The sequence below is a fragment of the Ictalurus punctatus genome, chromosome 12 (genome assembly GCF_001660625.3).
Source record: "Ictalurus punctatus breed USDA103 chromosome 12, Coco_2.0, whole genome shotgun sequence".
NCBI classification, from domain to species: domain Eukaryota; kingdom Metazoa; phylum Chordata; class Actinopteri; order Siluriformes; family Ictaluridae; genus Ictalurus; species Ictalurus punctatus.
Genome location: NC_030427.2, coordinates 20,583,473 through 20,602,217, shown reverse-complemented (window position 1 = coordinate 20,602,217; position 18,745 = coordinate 20,583,473). Strand labels below are relative to the sequence as shown.

Genomic DNA, 18,745 nt, shown 5'->3' with positions numbered 1-18,745 from the left:
GTAATAGTAGTAGTAATAGTAGTAATAGTAGTAGAAGTAATAGTAATAGTGGTAGTAGTAATAGTGCTATTAGTGATAGTAGTAGTAGTAATATTTTATAACAACAATACATTGCTCCATATTCTTTACTAAGGCTGCACAATATACTATATATTTGTTAATGGGCTTTCAAATATTAGGTGTCCTGTCCAATTATATGTTCCAAGTAAGCTTGCTGCAGGTGTTTTGAAAAAATCATGGCACTGGTATGATCCGAAAAAAAAACCCCATTAATGTTGGTCAAATTCATGCGACCTGATCTTCATCCGTGGCACATTACAGGTTCACTAGCTTGCAAGACATATTGCAGTTGCAATGTATAGAAATACAGTTTGTGTTTGTGTGTGTGTGTGTGTGTGTGTGTGTGTGTGTGTGTGTGTGTGTGTGTGTGTTTACCTTAAACACTCTGAAGCCAGTCATCCAGCATGTTCTACTTTGCTCATCCTCAGCACATAACATCTTCAGATCCTTCAACTCTGTTGTGCCCTTAGTAGGCTGTTATTAATCCACCAAGTCATAAAAACATGAATTATCCAATTAAAATCCTTCCCTAACACAAGCTCGACAACATGTTTATGGCAATACTATCAAGAGCAAATCACTGTAGGTGTGCATGAGGTAATAAAGCCAAAAATACCAAGTAAGAGGTTTTGTTTTTATTGATACTTAAAGTAAAAAAAATCTAAATTTTATATCATAATCTATTATTTGTTTGTGCTTTTCTGTTACCTTAATGCAGAACTGGTAGTCTGTGGGAGCGTTGTGCACTTTCTTGCCTGTCGTCATGGTGAACACACTGTTCTCTTCCAGATCTGAAAGCAACTGCAGATGCCTGGGCTCCTGAACATGCCACATGCAAAATTATCAGAAATTGAACATGACCAACACATATTAATACTCACAACAGTAAGTTTTGCCTTGCACTCCCCTGTCATAAATCAAAATAATTAAATGGTAGGCTTGTGCGATATAACAGCTTCATTTTTACGTAGCATTGTAACGTTTTCTCTGAATATATTATATTACCAGACCTGCCAACATTTTCACATATTATGTAGGAGTTCTGAATTTAACCTCAGAGTATGCTGCTATGAGTTATTACTCAAAAATAAACCAAAAGAGCAGAATATTTCCTCCACAAAGAGATCAGCCATATTAATCTGGAATGATTTGCAAAGGTGTTTTGAACCCATATTAACCAAGACCGCCTGGAAGCCACGCCCCCCTCTATATATGGAAAATGTAGATGTGCAAAAATAGTAAATAATAACAGCACCATCTATAGCAAATAATGCAAACAATGATTCTTTTAAATAAAGAATATTTAAAGAAAGGATATATATTAAAAAAAAAAAAAAAAAAAAACACTATTTGCTCTATTTGCTATAGATGGTGCTGTTACTATTTTTGCACAACTTAGTGAACCCTTCTTTCTCGACAGAGTAAATGGGGACTGTGACTTTCGTGACATGACACAGATCATTATGTATGTATGCTCCCTTCTGACATAACCTCCTCAATGTATATGTTCGTGTGCATACTTGTTTCTGTCTTTCTTGTTCAACGAGATCAACCCAATATCCTAGAATACAGTGTTAAATCATAATGACAGGTACGTGTTCCAGTGTGCTCACACACACACACACGCACGCACGCAGGGGCAATTCTAGAGTCTGTTGGGGCCTTAGGCAAAAATTCTCAAGGGAACCCTCCAACCACTATTATGTTATAAATAATCTGACACCAACCAAAAATGTACACAATCTAAACTTTTGTATTTATTTCAAATGTTCACATTAATACAATTAGTACTGAGACTGTCATGTTATTGCAAGTCACCCATGGTCACTGTGGTTGCCAGATTTTGAGACATTGCTGTGGAGTAAAGTCTGACAGCCCTTGGGGGTCCCCTAACGGCATGGGGACCCAAGCAGTTGCCTGCCTTGCCTGTTCACAAGCTGCGCCCATGAGCACGCACATGCATGCACACACACACACACACACACACACACACACACACACACACACACACACACACACACACAATAAACCACTTGACTTGGCTTGACTTGAAATGCCACCGAAACTGAGAAGTCATCTTAGGGTATTCTTCTCAAATCCACGTTCTTTCCCCATTTATGCAGTGACGTCAAATCAGCATGCAGACATATTTGTTTCACTCATCCAAGTTAGTTGCTTAGTTTGTTGCTAATAAAAATACCAACATGGGGGCATCCATTTTCTCACGTCATCTGTCGAATGTGCCGAGGTCGAAAATGAGGTAATCCTGACCATGAATTACCGCTTAGGATGTAATGTACCATAATATTTTCCATAAACTTGTTCATCTGACTTTTCAACCCTGTACTAGATGAGCTTCGATTTCCTTGCAAGTGCACGGTCTTTCGGGGAAGTGCTGCGTGTTTATCTTGGCATGTTTTTAATCGACACGCACAGTGTTTGAGAATCGCAGGCTGTAGGAGGTGTTTATTGGGTTAAGAAGGCAGTGTTTTGGTATAGCATTTATGGATGTTTTAATAAAAATTTGAAATATGCATATTTATCTCGAATAGAACAATCTAATAATCCCATTAACTGAATTTATCGTGAAAATCGCCCAGCAGGGGAAAATCAATATCACACAAAGTTGCATTAAATGTTTTTCGAATAGATTCAAAACCTGCCAACATTAAATGTATGTTGAGTGGAATAACATTCTCTATTCTAACTGAAATGAAGCATTAAATTCTCCAGTATCATACTCATCATGTGCATAGCTGTAACTGCACATACAGGCCATAAACCAAATCTCTCTTTCAATTATCTGACCCATATCTGATCCTTCCACTGATGTCCAAGCATCTGGAATCACTTCCAGATTGGACCACATTCAGCAAACAATGCACTTCATGTACATTAGGTCTTAACCACAAAAGCCAATTTGGAAAGTTCTGCCTCTTTTCTAAATGCACATGAAGGAACACAAAAGCACAGCTTGCCTTGGATATTCCTTTAGTGGAGTAGTAGAGGCCAGAGCGGCGCAGGAACATGTAAAGCTTCTTCCAGGACTTGCGGCCTGTCTCCTTCATGTAAAGAAAGCCCTGGATCTCAGGGCAGCGGCTGGAATTCAAGAAATTCTGCATGGGGGAAGAGAGCAGGAAACGATCTAGAGACTAGTTATTTAGCTTTTCTCCACAGAGAAAACTCCCTCTCCCTATACACACACAAACTGCCATGTATCCTGTCTCACATATATGTGAACGCACACACAGAGAAAGTCATGACACAACATTTGCCTAAAGTATACTCGTGAGTAGTGTGGAGGGAGCTGACCTAAATTTTCAGTTTCACAAACGTAGGGTTTTTCAGCTGAGTCATATTTCAGTTATTATCATTCTTACCTCACTGTACTGCAGTGCATATGATGTGTGTATATGTGTGTGTGTGTGTGTGTGTGTGCGTGTTTGTTGTGTGTGTGTGCGTGTTGTGTGTGTGTTGTGTATGCACGTGCGTGTGTATGTGTGTGCGCATGCTGTGTGTGCGCATGTTGTGTGTGCGCATGTTGTGTGTGTGTGTGTGTGTGTGTGTATGCGCGTGTTGTGTGTGCGCGTGTTGTGTGTGCGCGCGTGTGTGTGTGTGTGTGTGTGTGTGTGTGTGTGTGTGTGCTCACCTGCAGAAGCTGAGATGGTGGGATTGTGCCATTGGACTCTTGACACCATGCCACCATTTGTTCTGGGAAGAAATTCTGTATGAGTGTGAGAGAGAGTGAGAGAGATAGAGAGAGAGTGAGAGAGAGAAAGGGGAGAGAGTGAGAGTGAGAGAGAGTGTGAGAGAGAGGGGAGAGAGTGAGAGTGAGAGAGAGAATGGGAGAGAGAGGAGAGAGTGTGAGAGAGTGAACGTTAGAGAGAGAGAGAGAGAGAGAGAGAGAGAGAGAGAGAGAGAGAGAGAGAAAGAGAGCTTGATTTGTATATAAATATTAATACAATACTAGCCATTTTTCCCTAAAGTCTAACATACTTTTTCATGGTTTTATCATTACCTGCACAGTGGTACCACTTAAAACTAACAATAGCTCATTCATAGCACCTCAGCTTTAACCCTCTGAAATATTTTATCGTGTTTCCAAAAACTAGTGGTTTAATGCAGGAGAAAAACCAGGGTAGATCTGGTTTTATACGGTCTGTTTGGAAATGGTATTTTATTTCATGTAAAGTGGTGAATACCAGCTCCTCCTCATCAACACCAATATGCATGAGCATGTCATACTTAGAGCATGGATGTAACTGTTCAGACAACACAATGATTTAGTTTTTTTTATATTGACTCATTTGTTAGGCAGACTTAGCATGAACTCCTTCAGACATAACCTCCTGCATGTATATGTTCGTGTGCATTCCTTCCATTTTTGTTAAACGAGATCAACCCAATTTCCTAGAATACAGTGTTAATTCATTATGATGGGTACTCATTGCAGTGTGCTCACACGCACACACACAAACATGAGTGTTTACTCGTATAGGAAAAGTGTACCAAGCATGTGACAAACCTAAAGATGACCACATGCCAGACTGGTTTCTCAAACATGACAGAGAGTATAGGAAAATAATCAACAAGAAGGCAGTATGATGCAGCCTGACCCAACGGAGAGAGACATTACCGTCCTGAATTGGATTATTATTCAATAACGGAATGTCTCAAAGAGTTTTATTCCTCTTACCATAATGATTTGCCAATTATTATTATTGATTATAATTTTGACCTTATTACTGAAAAAGTTATAAGGTCAAAATATGACATGCTCATACATAAATAATAATAAATAAATAATAGTAATAATAATATTAAAGATTAATAATCTTATATTTGGTTTACTGTAGACTTGTAATAGGAAATACTAGATACATTTAACTATACTGAAGATATGTTCACTTGCTAAGATGTCATTTTTTTGTGGTGTAAACAGTCGTCCCCTCACCAGTCTCTCTATGTTTCTCTCTTGAATTTAATGCAATAAAAATAAATGGACATAAAAGAATAAAAGAAACCAGAAAGTGCAAACTCCTTTCCTGTAGAGGAAAACTTCCTGTCTGTAAGTGCTGATACTGGAGACTCCTTCCATAAATCTTAAATACAAATCTCCTTACAGAAAGCTTCACCATATCAACAACTCTCTATTTCTTTGTTAAATCCCCCCCCCCCCTTTTTTTTAACCCTTTCATCCATGATGTCCAGACTTATGGACAGTCAAATTAAAGTTTTGGTTTTTTTCTGGAAAATATACGATGCAAATCACATCGAAATTACTTTATTTTAACGTAAATCATTAAGCAGATTTCTGTTGCCCTCTAGACTATTTGTCTATACTATTTGTTATTAATGCATGTCTCCGGTTTATCTTTACTAACTTAATTAAAATATATATACACATATTGTGCCAGACTCAACACCTCAATAATTGTTTTATTTTTTAAGATTTTTTTAAAAATCCCCATTAACTATGTAACTTTACAAGTGTAAAATGTGTAAAATATTGTTTTTTAAAAATTATAATGTGTTGTATTTTATATTTTATCTTTATTTTTTAACTCATGGCATTCCTTCACAAAGACAATCCAATTGACTTTTTAATATAAGTGATATTTATTGAAAATCAACATTTATGCTATATGTAATATATCATGCAAATCTAATGAATTAAAAAACATCAAAAGAAGCTGGATGTGCTTATAAATAATTCATGTATGAAAGGGTTAAATTTATTTGTTAGGTGGAGATTAGGTGCACCACCATAAATCCATGTGAATGAGTTGTTACTATAGAAACGATAGCATTAGAACGAGCGCATTAATATAAACCTGCACTACTGTCAGAGCTGCAGCTATAGAAAACAAATTCACAATCAGATTTAATAATTCAACAGAACCATGGTGCAATTATATTTATAATTTGTTAGAACAGTTATACTTGTAGCTATTTTTGCTTTGCACTTACACTATTTTTATGATGCTCTTAGAAATTTCAGAGTCAGAAAGGTTCTAGTTAAACCGGGATAAATGACAACTAATGGGATAGTTATTTACGATAACTGTATGATAAAATAGGAAGAACAGGAACAATGTGGACGATTATTTCATTGCTCAGCTAATAAAAAAAAACAAAACATATATATACAGTGAGGGAAAAAAGTATTTGATCCCCTGCTGATTTTGTACGTTTGCCCACTGACAAAGAAATGATCAGTCTATAATTTTATTGGTAGGTTTATTTGAACAGTGAGAGACAGAATAACAACAAGAAAATCCAGAAAAACGCATGTCAAAAATGTTATAAATTGATTTGCATTTTAATGAGGAAAATAAGTATTTGACCCCCTCTCAATCAGAAAGATTTCTGGCTCCCAGGTGTCTTTTACACAGGTAACGAGCTGAGATTAGGAGCACACTCTTAAAGGGAGTGCTCCTAATCTCAGCTTGTTACCTGTATAAAAGACACCTGTCCACAGAAGCAATCAATCAAGCTCCATGCAAGATCTCACCTCGTGGAGTTGCAATGATCATGAGAACAGTGAGGAATCAGCCCAGAACTACATGGGAGGATCTTGTCAATGATCTCAAGGCAGCTGGGACCATAGTCACCAAGAAAACAATTGGTAACACGCTACGCCGTGAAGGACTGAAATCCTGCAGCCCCCGCAAGGTCCCCCTGCTCAAGAAAGCACATATACATGCCCGTCTGAAGTTTGCCAATGAACATCTGAATGATTCAGAGGACAACTGGGTGAAAGTGTTGTGGTCAGATGAGACCAAAATGGAGCTCTTTGGCACCAACTCAACTTGCCGTGTTTGAAGGAGGAGGAATGCTGCCTATGACCCCAAGAACACCATCCCCACCGTCAAACATGGAGGTGGAAACATTATGCTTTGGCGGTGTTTTTCTGCTTAGGGGACAGGACAACTTCACCGCATCAAAGGGACGATGGACGGGGCCATGTACCGTCAAATCTTGGGTGAGAACCTCCTTCCCTCAGCCAGGGCATTGAAAATGGGTCGTGGATGGGTATTCAAGCATGACAATGACCCAAAACACACGGCCAAGGCAACAAAGGAGTGGCTCAAGAAGCAGCACATTAAGGTCCTGGAGTGGCCTAGCCAGTCTCCAGACCTTAATCCCATAGAAAATCTGTGGAGGGAGCTGAAGGTTTGAGTTGCCAAACGTCAGCCTTGAAACCTTAATGACTTGGAGAAGATCTGCAAAGAGGAGTGGGACAAAATCCTTCCTGAGATGTGTGCAAACCTGGTGGCCAACTACAAGAAACGTCTGACCTCTGTGATTGCCAACAAAGGTTTGCCACCAAGTACTAAGTCATGTTTTGCAGAGGGGTCAAATACTTATTTCCCTCATTAAAATGCAAATCAATTTATAACATTTTTGACATGCGTTTTTCTGGATTTTCTTGTTGTTATTCTGTCTCTCACTGTTCAAATAAACCTACCATTAAAATTATAGAATGATCATTTCTTTGTCAGTGGGCAAACGTACAAAATCAGCAGGGGATCAAATACTTTTTTCCCTCACTGTAGTTTAATTTAGGAACATGTGTGCATTTCTCACCAGTGGGTTTCTGAAGAACTCGTACTTGGCATAGTTCTTCCTGAAGAGGAACTTGCTCTCTGGAGACATGCAGGCCTGCACCTGAACCACCATCTCATGGTCCTCCAAACACCTCTCTAGACACACACACACACACACACACACACACACACACACAAAAGCACTATATCAGGACAACACCGATTATGCAAACTGAAGAACAGGAGACTTTGAGCAAGAACAAATAATGAGTGTGAAGTTGTACGACGCCACAGCTGCATTAAGCACTTAGAATCTGGCAGTGCCGAAACGAGCGCTACACATGCATGTGGTGATGTGGATCATTTGGGTTTTGCTGTAAAGGAATGAAAACAGAAAACAAGTATAAGCTGTTATAGGCTAAAAATAAGCACAAGGTACGAAAATCGACTGGGTATTAGGACAGTGATGTATTACCTAGATAAATATGGAAGTGTGTATTAAGAGGACAGAGTAAATGTGTACACAGAGGTAGTGTGTATTACAAGAACAGAGTAACGGGAATTACAGTCCCAGCTTCACTGTAGTTTAAAGCCAGTAGTCTCTCTGGGATCCACAGTCTCACAAATTAATAAGAGTTTCCCAAACAGAGTGTGTGTGTGTGTGTGTGTATAAGAGTACCAGAGAGAGAGAGAGAGAGAAATAAAGAGAAGAGGGAAAATGTAGACAAGGCAGTCTTAGATCTGTGTATTCATATGACACTTTTGCCTCAGGGCACAGTGAAAATGAGAATATTTACTTTGTGTGTGTGTGTTTGTGTGTGTGTGTGTGTGTGTGTGTGTTGAAAAGTAAAGGAACTGGATATGTACCAGTATTAACCTGCATGGATACAAACTAAAGTGTGTATGTATAAGAAGATTAAGAACTTTTATTGTGTTTCATTTTGTATTTTAATAATTTGCAACTCTGTGCGAGTGTTTTTTCAATGAAAGAAGACATACATCTCCACCCAGCTGCACAACACAAATGCAATCAGAGCAGAGCAGAGAGAGAGAGAGAGAGAGAGAGAGAGAGAGAGAGAGAGAGAGAGAGAGAGAGAGGAGAAGCATTGCAGAGAGATGAGGTCATGTATTTAGCTTGATTGCATTGAGCAGTAGGGCTGATCATAGCTCAGTAAGGAGCCTCGCAGCTAATGGCTTATGTAAGAGGAACATTTTTGGAAGGTTGCCATAATGTTGGGCTAGCATTAGCTCCGAGATCAAATCTAGAGTGTCCTAATCCATCAAGGCCGACTGCGCTGAACACAATGTTCAAGCTGCAGCTGATCGGGTGTCAGCTGGCGAATCCGAATACGCCCAGTCACGTTATGACATCATACCCAGAGGAACGTTTTATTCATTTATTTATTTTCATTAAAAGCTTATCACAACTTTGCAGAAAACATTGCAAAGGCCAAGTTAGCAAGAACCATCACTCTGATTAGTTACTCGTTGGAGAACTTAAGTTACAGTAGTTTACATTTACATTTATTAATTTAGCAGACGCTTTTATCCAAAGCGACTTTGACTCTCAAACAATCCAGACAGACTAGATGACTCTCAAATAATCCAGACAGCAAACTACAGGGATTTTGATTACAAACACAACCCAACAAGAAAGCCAAGAGAGCTCCTAAAGCTCACAGATCTTTTTCCATTTGAATCTTGGATAATTCCCATCCACTAGTTAGGTCTCCCCTATCAAAGACAGCTACTAACTCATAAAGGAGAAGTCCGTATTGTGCTTCCTGGGAGGCAGTGAAGCCAGCCAACGGCATCTTTTTGATCTGTTGCATAACACATTTAGAGGAGAGCGCTATCCATCGCCTTCTGCATACATGATCTCATAGACACCAGTGCTCGTCATGTGTCCCTGTGATTGACAGGGAAGAGAGAGTACACCACCCCTACCAGCCAGAGAACACATTTTTGCTCTCTTGTACTCTTGGCCAATCTCCTGGTCGGGATTCGAACTCACGATCTCGGGCACCTACAAACAGATGTGTGACTAATACACTGCCATGATCAGGATGTTCTCCTTTGGAGCATCTTCATGGCAACTTGGGCGGTGTAGCAGGGCTTTAATCTGTGATCAGACTAGAAAATGGGTGTCCACACGTGTCCACGTTAACTCGCAGCCAGATTAGCGGATAATCCTTGTCATGCTCTGTTCCCAATCTCTTCTCTATTGGAGATTTTTCCGCTTCCCCCTTCCCACTACTTCCTTCACCTCAATCGTTTTTGTACTACAATGCCATTTCCAAATGCTCTTCCCTCTACAGTGGACAAGATTATGAAAGAAAAGCACAGGATTTTATAAATACTTAAAAAGATTATATAAATACTTATAAGGATGCAATCTACTGTTTGCTTTGCATCAATGGATAGGACAGAGCATGCCCTAGGACCAGGTGGTGATCACCACTCATGCTCTCTCTAACATACAGTACACCCACACACACTCACACACTCACACACACACACACTTACCTAGTCCAAGCAACGGATGATGCTCTACTAAAGTCCAGCAGTTGTCATCCAGGCAGTGACTCTTATAAACCAGGAGCTGACACACATCTCTGGCTGTCACATGAGCAGGAACTTCCACCACCTTCCCAACGCCATCTTCACTGAAGACCTTGATGATCTGGAGACAACACAGTCACATACACAAACCCTTTTAAACAACTCTTGGAAAGATTTTCCGGCATTTCAAGAAAGACAAGCGAGAAGAAGATGATTAAATAGAGAGTTCATAATCATTCGATTGTTTACGGAACTGCCCAGGAACCAAAGTGCTGTGTTTGCTATACATACGAGAGCACGTGTGGCACGTCTTCTCCCACCTCAGCAGAATGTAAGCATTCACTGATCACGTTTAGACAACGGCACATGCCCCGAAGCATAGTTTCTTAGACACACATGCATTCACTCACGCACACGCACACTTCTAACACTCAGAACTCTCTCTAAATGGCAGATGGCCATAAAGATCAACCAGACACTGTGCATGCACACACATATACGATCAGTCAAACCAGCTTAAAAGGGGATATGTCCAAAGCACATTCATAAACACTTAACTCAAATGCTTATGTATAGAAGAAACACAAACTTTATATTTGGTTTTAAACACATCCAGACTGTCAAGAGTATAAAATCGATATATACGGTTTTCCCAGCCTGAAATCATATTATTATCATATTTAAAATCCATGACCTTCCTATTTCAGGTAATGTGATGTACAAATTAATAGAGTAATGCAGTTGCCCATTGAGACCGTGTAAAGTAGACGGAATAAGACATTTGTCATGCAAAGCAGTCACTTGTAAAGATGTGAAATCTACGTGTATATAGTAATACAGTGTACTATATTAAGTATCGATCTTACCTCTACTGCTTGGTAGAGGCAGCAATCCGGAGAGCACGATGGCATTTTCGCACTGAGCCAACCTTCTCTTACAAAGTGAGAGAAGAGCGACAGAGAGAGAGAGGGAGAGGGAGAGAGAGGTAGAGAGAGAGAGAGAGAGAGAGAGGGAGAGAAAGTGGGGGTGGGGTGGTGATGAGGGGGCAGGGATATTAAAAGAGAAAGAGGCTCAGACAGGAGTTGGGAACAAAAAGACAGGGAAAGAAGAGAGAGAAAAAGAGAGCGCTAGGCTGTGCTGATGCACGTACTGCATGCTACTCCAATTCTAGTAGATTAAGATCAGTGGAACTGACACCTCCCATGGGGAGTGTGTGTGCGGGTGTATTAGAGATTTTAAGGCGATAGTGAACACCTATCAAGGACTTTCTCACACTCACATCCATGTGTGTACAACGCTCTCATCTCATCTCATCTCATCACAGACACACATCCACGCACACATACCTGGCTCTGTAAAATGTTCAAATTCTCTGAAAGTCTTGAGTCTGACCACCGGATCTCACTCTCATTGTGCACACACACAAACACACACACACACACACACACACACACAAACAAAAGCACTATATCAGGACAACACCGATTATGCAAACTGAAGAACAGGAGACTTTGAGCAAGAACAAATAATGAGTGTGAAGTTGTACGACGCCACAGCTGCATTAAGCACTTAGAATCTGGCAGTGCCGAAACGAGCACTACACATGCATGTGGTGATGTGGATCATTTGGGTTTTGCTGTAAAGGAATGAAAACAGAAAACAAGTATAAGCTGTTATAGGCTAAAAATAAGCACAAGGTACGAAAATCGACTGGGTATTAGGACAGTGATGTATTACCTAGATAAATATGGAAGTGTGTATTAAGAGGACAGAGTAAATGTGTACACAGAGGAAGTGTGTATTACAAGAACAGAGTAACGGGAATTACAGTCCCAGCTTCACTGTAGTTTAAAGCCAGTAGTCTCTCTGGGATCCACAGTCTCACAAATTAATAAGAGTTTCCCAAACAGAGTGTGTGTGTGTGTGTGTGTGTGTGTGTGTGTGTGTGTGTGTGTGTGTGTGTGTGTGTGTGTGTGTGTGTGTGTGTGTGTATAAGAGTACCAGAGAGAGAGAGAGAGAGAGAAATAAAGAGAAGAGGGAAAATGTAGACAAGGCAGTCTTAGATCTGTGTATTCATATGACACTTTTGCCTCAGGGCACAGAGAAAATGAGAATATTTACTGTGTGTGTTTGTGTGTGTGTGTGTGTGTGTGTGTGTGTGTGTGTTGAAAAGTAAAGGAACTGGATATGTACCAAACTTGCATGGATACAAACTAAAGTGTTAAACTTTTTTTTGTGTGAGATTTTTTTTGGCAATTTCTTCCCTGAAGTCTGGCCAAAGAAAACCTCTCCCTCTCTCTTTCTGAAAACTCAGCATATCAGAATGGTTCTGCTCTCTAAACCACACACACACACACACACACACATACACAGAGCAATGTCTTTAAAGCAAAATGTCTTGTAAGTTTATATCACCACACACACACACACACACACACACACACACACACACACACACACACTCAGTGCTGCTGGAGAACAATATCATCAAATCTAACTCAACACCTACTGTAGAAATGCGAGTGGGGAAAATCAGCAACCCCCTTTTTAAAGTAGAGCAAGCAAATGTTTCGTAAAAATTCGTAAAAATGCCCTCTCTAAGGTTTTGCATACGAGCTTCCATTATCACCCGGAGCGCACTTGGGTCGAAAAACCATTCTGAAGAGTGTTTGGTTAAGGGTTGCTTAATTGTAAAGTCTCAGTCACGTGACTACAAGCAAACATTTGCAGAGAAGTGGTCAGTTCTTCTTCTGACAGTGATAGGGTGGGGGGTTTACCTAAAACTTTTATTAAAGGGGTTTTTACCCAGTATTCTAAAGCTTAGATCATGCTACACTGGATGGAGGGCATCTTATAGATAACATTCGAATCTTAGTTAGTAATGTTGGAATTTGACTGGGGGGAGGCTAGTCCTACATTAGCACTCAGCAATCCCCAAGTGAGTTTAATGAGCATGGTGATGTACAGGTAGTCCATGTGATAATGCACGTGATGAAATAGTACTAAAAATACCATCAGGTTTAGACCACTAATAATACTGTGCAGATTACATTTCCATTTTGCTTGGAGCATTAGGCCAAAATGATTATCAGAAACATCTGAACTAAATTTCATAACATTGCTACGCAATACTCTTAGCTATGCATTTTTATTATTTATGTTTTCAGGGTTTTTTGGGGTTTTTTTTGACTGTGCAGATGTCACTTAAGCATACCGGCAGGCTTGCCCAGCGACTTTTGTGTCTGCGAGTGCAGGAAAAATGCACGTAAAGCATAGCTGAGTCATAATCCAACGTATGTCTAAAAGGCCAAGGCTGCTGTGTGCGAAATACAGTAATAAAGACTGAGGGAGAAATGTCCGCTATGTTAACCAGCACCAGACACAGTTTCTTCTGAGAAGGCAGACCTTTTTGTGTGTGCATGTGTGTATAATCTGGCCTCGCACACCATAGCCATGTGCCTCTCAATAAACTTCTCAGGTTAAGTAGGGTCAGCGTGTGTGTATGCACTGCCGTATACAAAAAAAGATGCAAACAATTCTACACAGCAATTCTCCAAAAACATTCCCATTTTAATAAAAACCAGAGGAGTTCCTTACCCTCTGAGGAGTAAAACTCAGTCTAGGCTAATGTAACTACATCTAACAGGCTACCTTTAACTTCTCTATACACCTATGTCTGTTTATTTTGCTTCAAACATCAATCAGTTCAGTTTAAATTGGGAAAATGTGTTTGTTACAAGCTTTCCTGTTAGCCTTTAAAGAAGGTAGAATAAATAAGTGTCCCTTAGGAGGATCACGAAGACATGAGCACAACTACATTACACTATGTAACACAAAACCTTTTTTTTAATGTTGTTATTTGTATATAATAAAGAAAATCCATAGTCGTCGATATGGTAAAGCTTTCTGTAAGAAGATGTTTATTTAACATTTATGGAAGGAGTCTCCAGTGTCAGCGCTTTGTAACAGTCAGAGGTAAAGCTGTAAGTTTACATTTTGCACCGCAGGAAAGTCTTCAGGACAGAGGACTTTGCACATTGTAGGTTCTCAGGAACAAGGTGCATTTATTTCTCTCTTATTAACCAGAGGCCAAAAATTAAAGTTCACGCTGTATTGGAGGCGCCGTGTTCAGCATTCACAGTAGTGGTTAATGGCTCATGTGAAAAGAGACAGTATTTTTTGCCTAGCCTACTAGGTTTAAATGTTAGAATTTTATTGTGGCAGTTGCATACAGTGTTCTACTATTTTTTTTAAAAAGCTTAAGTGTTGTCTGTTTTATCTCTGTACCAGTGTTATTGTGGAGACGTGACTTATTTGCCCAGCAGGGGGCTCACACCCCTCAACTTTCCCATCACCCTGCTCACCAGCAGCTAAACGCAGACGATCGTCTACACAACCCAACCCAATAGTGTCCTGACTAATCTTGAACCAGACTTGGGGGCGAAAAATAATTCATTTGTTTACACCGATCGAAAATGTCTGATAAGCCGATTTCCATTCTGCCGGCGGAATGAAACACCAGTGTACTGTGAGAAAGGGTTAGAGAAAGTGAAGGAGCAGCTACTTATAACTGCTATAATGCAAGTGATCACAGGAACGATCTTGTTTCACGACCAATCCACAACATGAAACGGCCCAGAAGTATGACATGTCATTATTTATTACATAAAATAAAAAAATACAGATATTAAATAAAAATTTTAATCATTGGCAGTGGTATAAGAGGAGTAAAACACTTTGGGCCCATCCCAGTAATTGATTAATTTCCTATAACAGCATGCGTGGTTGTGTTTTATATCTTACATATATGGTACAACTCCTAAACTGAAGAACATCATATATAGACAGTAAAAATAGCACAACAAATCCCAACCACTGAGATTTAAGGCACTTTGCTGTGTTCGATGTACCTCGGAAGTGGGAAGTCAGAGCTCAAAATAATCATTTTCGAAAATCTTGGATGACTCCACATTCGTCATTCGCTTTTTGCCACAATCTAGCCAGCTAATGTTAATAATATATGTTTATCTCCTCTAAACAGTGAACGGTATAGTCCATGTAGTAAAGATTTAACAAGAAAATGTGTCTGTTTGTTGACTGATCTAAAGCAAATACCTGTATATACTGTATCACTTATTTAAAAGTGCTAAAAAGTCAATAAGTAAAGATGTCATGTGCTGAACTCGGGGTTGAGGAGACCTTCCTGACTTTCTGAGTAGGTATTCCAAGTTGAGGGGGGATTTATTTCTGAGTTAATTCTGAGTTGCTAGCTTTAGTCCTTCTTCATTACTATTAGGCTCTGATGATAAAGTTTCAGTCATGGAGAAAACATTTTCACGAGAAGCTTAGAGAAAAGAAATTGCTTATGAGCCAAAGCGTACTATTTTATCTGTTAAACACGGATGGTTGTCATGGCTTGAGTATGTGCAAACACAACTAACACTGTCTCATTTGTCTTTATTGATGAGGTACCTACATATAGAGGCACAGCTGAATATATTCCAAAGTGTATAGCGGCATTACTGCAGCTCAGATCCAAATAAATGCATCACCTTTTGGCATATACATGTAAGGTGATGCACAAATATACAGCTACGGGGACTATGGACATCCAACAAAAAGATATTCTTGGCTGGAGAAATCAATAGCACAATCTGAACCCTACTGAAAATGTCTTTCACTTACTGACTGCAAGGCAATTGCTATAAGCCTATAGAAGGTTCTCCAGGGAAGGTATCTAGCATCTGATGTTGTTTATGGGTCACAGCCATCAACTGTTAAAGACTCGGTACTAGGGGTGTAATGATATGTTATGACAAGATGCATTGCGGTGCAAAAATGTGACGATATGCATCACGGAAATGTGCGATTCACTTCATGGAAATCAGCCTTCTGTGAATTACGCATGTAATGCAGTTGCACTGTTTGAACACTAGAGGTCTAAATCTGTACAACCCATAGAGTTCAAATATAGAGCGGGCAATGAAGTAATAAATGGCACTGAGGGGTTACTCATGTCAGAGGATTTTGTGACAGTTATCTGTGACGGAGATATTAGCAGCAAACACCTTTCTCATGTACAAAATATTTAGTTGAAAAGGATACTTGATTACACCATGTCATGTGTAACTGGGGTTTAAATGTAGAAAGCTGGAAAAATTGGACTACTGACTAAATAGTTGAATACTGTGTGTGGAGCAGATTTGACTAGTCATTATTCCCACATCAGACAGAGTTCGTCTCGTTTAAGCCATCAGTACACACACACACACACACACACACACACACACACACACACACACACACACACCCATGTGCTCTGACAACAGTTTTATCAGCATATGAAAAATGTTCTCAGAGAAATTAAGAAGAAAACAAATGAAATGTTGCTGCATGGAGACATTGATGTTTGCATATAACAAACCCTTGTGCACATACACAACACATAGACCCATTTAAAGCTTTAGATAACATGGGCCAGTGACCTTATATGTCACACACAGACAGCCTTAGCGCACCGTTCCATGACATTTTACGACATATGTGAACGCTAATTACGCTCAAGAGATACAGATTTAGTCACAGATTATATTAATTATTATAGAAATTAACATGTGATCTTCAATGGCGAAGATTTCTAATGAAATGATGAGTTTACTTATTAGTTGAAACTTTTTTCATTGACGTGCTGGGCTATTCTCACTTTGGTTAACATTTTTCTACATTACCAACAATGCCGTTTGAACACCTGCTCGTAATGGAATTTGTGCTGCATTCAACTATAGGTTTCAACTCGTAATTCCCAACCTCTGACCTGGAGAAACCCCCCCACCACCACCACCACCACCACTACCACTACTCAGGAACTTAGGTGGTCTTCTCATTTATTACATTTACATTTATTCATTTAGCAGACGCTTTTATCCAAAGCGACTTACAAACGAGGAAATACAAGCAAAGCGATATATCAAGCAGAGAACAATACAAGTAGTGCTACCATACAAGATCCGTCAATTGAGTTCCAGAAGAAGCAAAGTGCGCAGAGTTGAGGTGTAAGTGCCAGAGTAAATTTTTTTTTTTTTTTTAATGGATTGGTTAGGTGTTCACGGAAGAGGTGGGTCTTTAACTGTTTTTTGAAGATGGTGAGAGATCGTGCGGTCTGGACTGCTTTGGAAGTTCATTCCACCACTGAGGAACAGTTAGTTTGAATGTTAATGAAAGGGACCTTGAGCCACGCTGAGTAGGTACTACTAAGCGTCGGTCATTGATTGATTGCAGATTGTGTGAGGGAACATAAGCCTTCAGGAGGGAGTTGAGGTAGGAGGGTTCTCAACTCTGATTGCTTCAGAGTTCAGCAAGTGATCTCGAATCAACAGTAAACAAAGTAGCACCTCTTACCTTTAAATGAGTTATGCTGTATATACAAGTATTTACTTTAGATCAATCAACATACAGATACATTTGCTTGTTCAACCTATAACACAGACTATACAGTTTGCTGTTTTTGAGGAGGTTCATCTCCTCAAAGCAGCGCTTTAATGATTTACTCTGTCCAGGTCTCACATCTGTACACTCTGCTTAAACAGATCTGATTCTAAAGCTTCGACTTTAATGTCGGTATTAGCATCAACTCCATTGTGCTTTGTTGTCTCATAGATCAGTAAGCCGGCTCGAGATGAATCGAGAAACTGCATTCCAGGACATGGTGCAACGTTCATTGTTTTCACTACATCTACAGTGGATTTCTCATTATTGACATCGTTGGAAGATGGTAAGAGCTGTTCCTTTATTCTGTTATTTCTTATGTATGAGATCATTACCCATAAACAATACCCATAACTGCTACTTTCTTACTGGGATTACAACAAAATTACAACCCAACCAAGAAATTACTACCAGAAACCACAAATCTTTCCTCCACCCATCCATCTTCTGTTCAGCTTATCCTACACATGGTCACAGGAAGCCTGGAGCCTATCCCAGGAGACTCAGGACGCAAGATGGTGGACACCCTGGACAAGGTGCCAGCCCATCGCAGGGCACAATCACACACACATTCACACACTACAGACAATTTGGAAATGCCAATCAGCCTACAGCATATGTCTTTGGACTGTGGGAGGTAACCGGAGTACATTGAGGAAACCCGCAAAGCACAGGGAGAACATGCAATCTCTGTGCATATGTAGCAAAGGCAGGGATTGAACCCCCAACCCTAGAGGTGTGAGGCAGGAATGCTAACCACTAAGCCACCGTGCCCCTCCCCACAAATATTTCAATATTTCAAACATGGTTCCTTTAAAGGAAGTGAACAAGACTAGAAAATGAATGAGATTAGGACAAGTCATTTTTAAGTCATTTTTCTCCACATTCAAATGGAAAAATCACTATGACACACTGTGTGGAAGCAGGTATCAGAATTAACTGTGGTGGAGAAGAAGAGAGAGAAGACTAGGAGAGATGAGGAAAAAGAAAAAATACAGACAAGAATAGAGGAGAGTTCTCACGATGGTGTTTTTAGTAACACTGGGTCAAGTCATCCCTGGGGATCTATGTCCCAGCAGGAGTCATGA

At 39.8% G+C, this 18,745-nt stretch overlaps 1 protein-coding gene across 4 annotated transcripts in view; it reads right to left on the bottom strand.

The window, feature by feature from the left end:
• Positions 1-18,745, bottom strand: part of LOC108273075 (growth factor receptor-bound protein 10) — a 61,784-nt gene that overhangs the window by 6,131 nt on the left and 36,908 nt on the right. For 3 of the 4 annotated variants that reach the window (XM_053684097.1, XM_053684098.1, XM_053684096.1), the window contains 6 exons: positions 10,137-10,293; positions 7,651-7,766; positions 3,710-3,784; positions 3,039-3,176; positions 769-879; positions 436-534 (listed from right to left, as the gene is read on the bottom strand). In XM_053684097.1, coding sequence (XP_053540072.1) covers positions 436-534; positions 769-879; positions 3,039-3,176; positions 3,710-3,784; positions 7,651-7,766; positions 10,137-10,293 — 696 coding nt within the window. Of the gene's footprint in view, positions 1-435; positions 535-768; positions 880-3,038; positions 3,177-3,709; positions 3,785-7,650; positions 7,767-10,136; positions 10,294-11,038; positions 11,741-18,745 lie in introns of those variants that run through there. The other variant, XM_053684099.1, reaches the window with a different exon arrangement.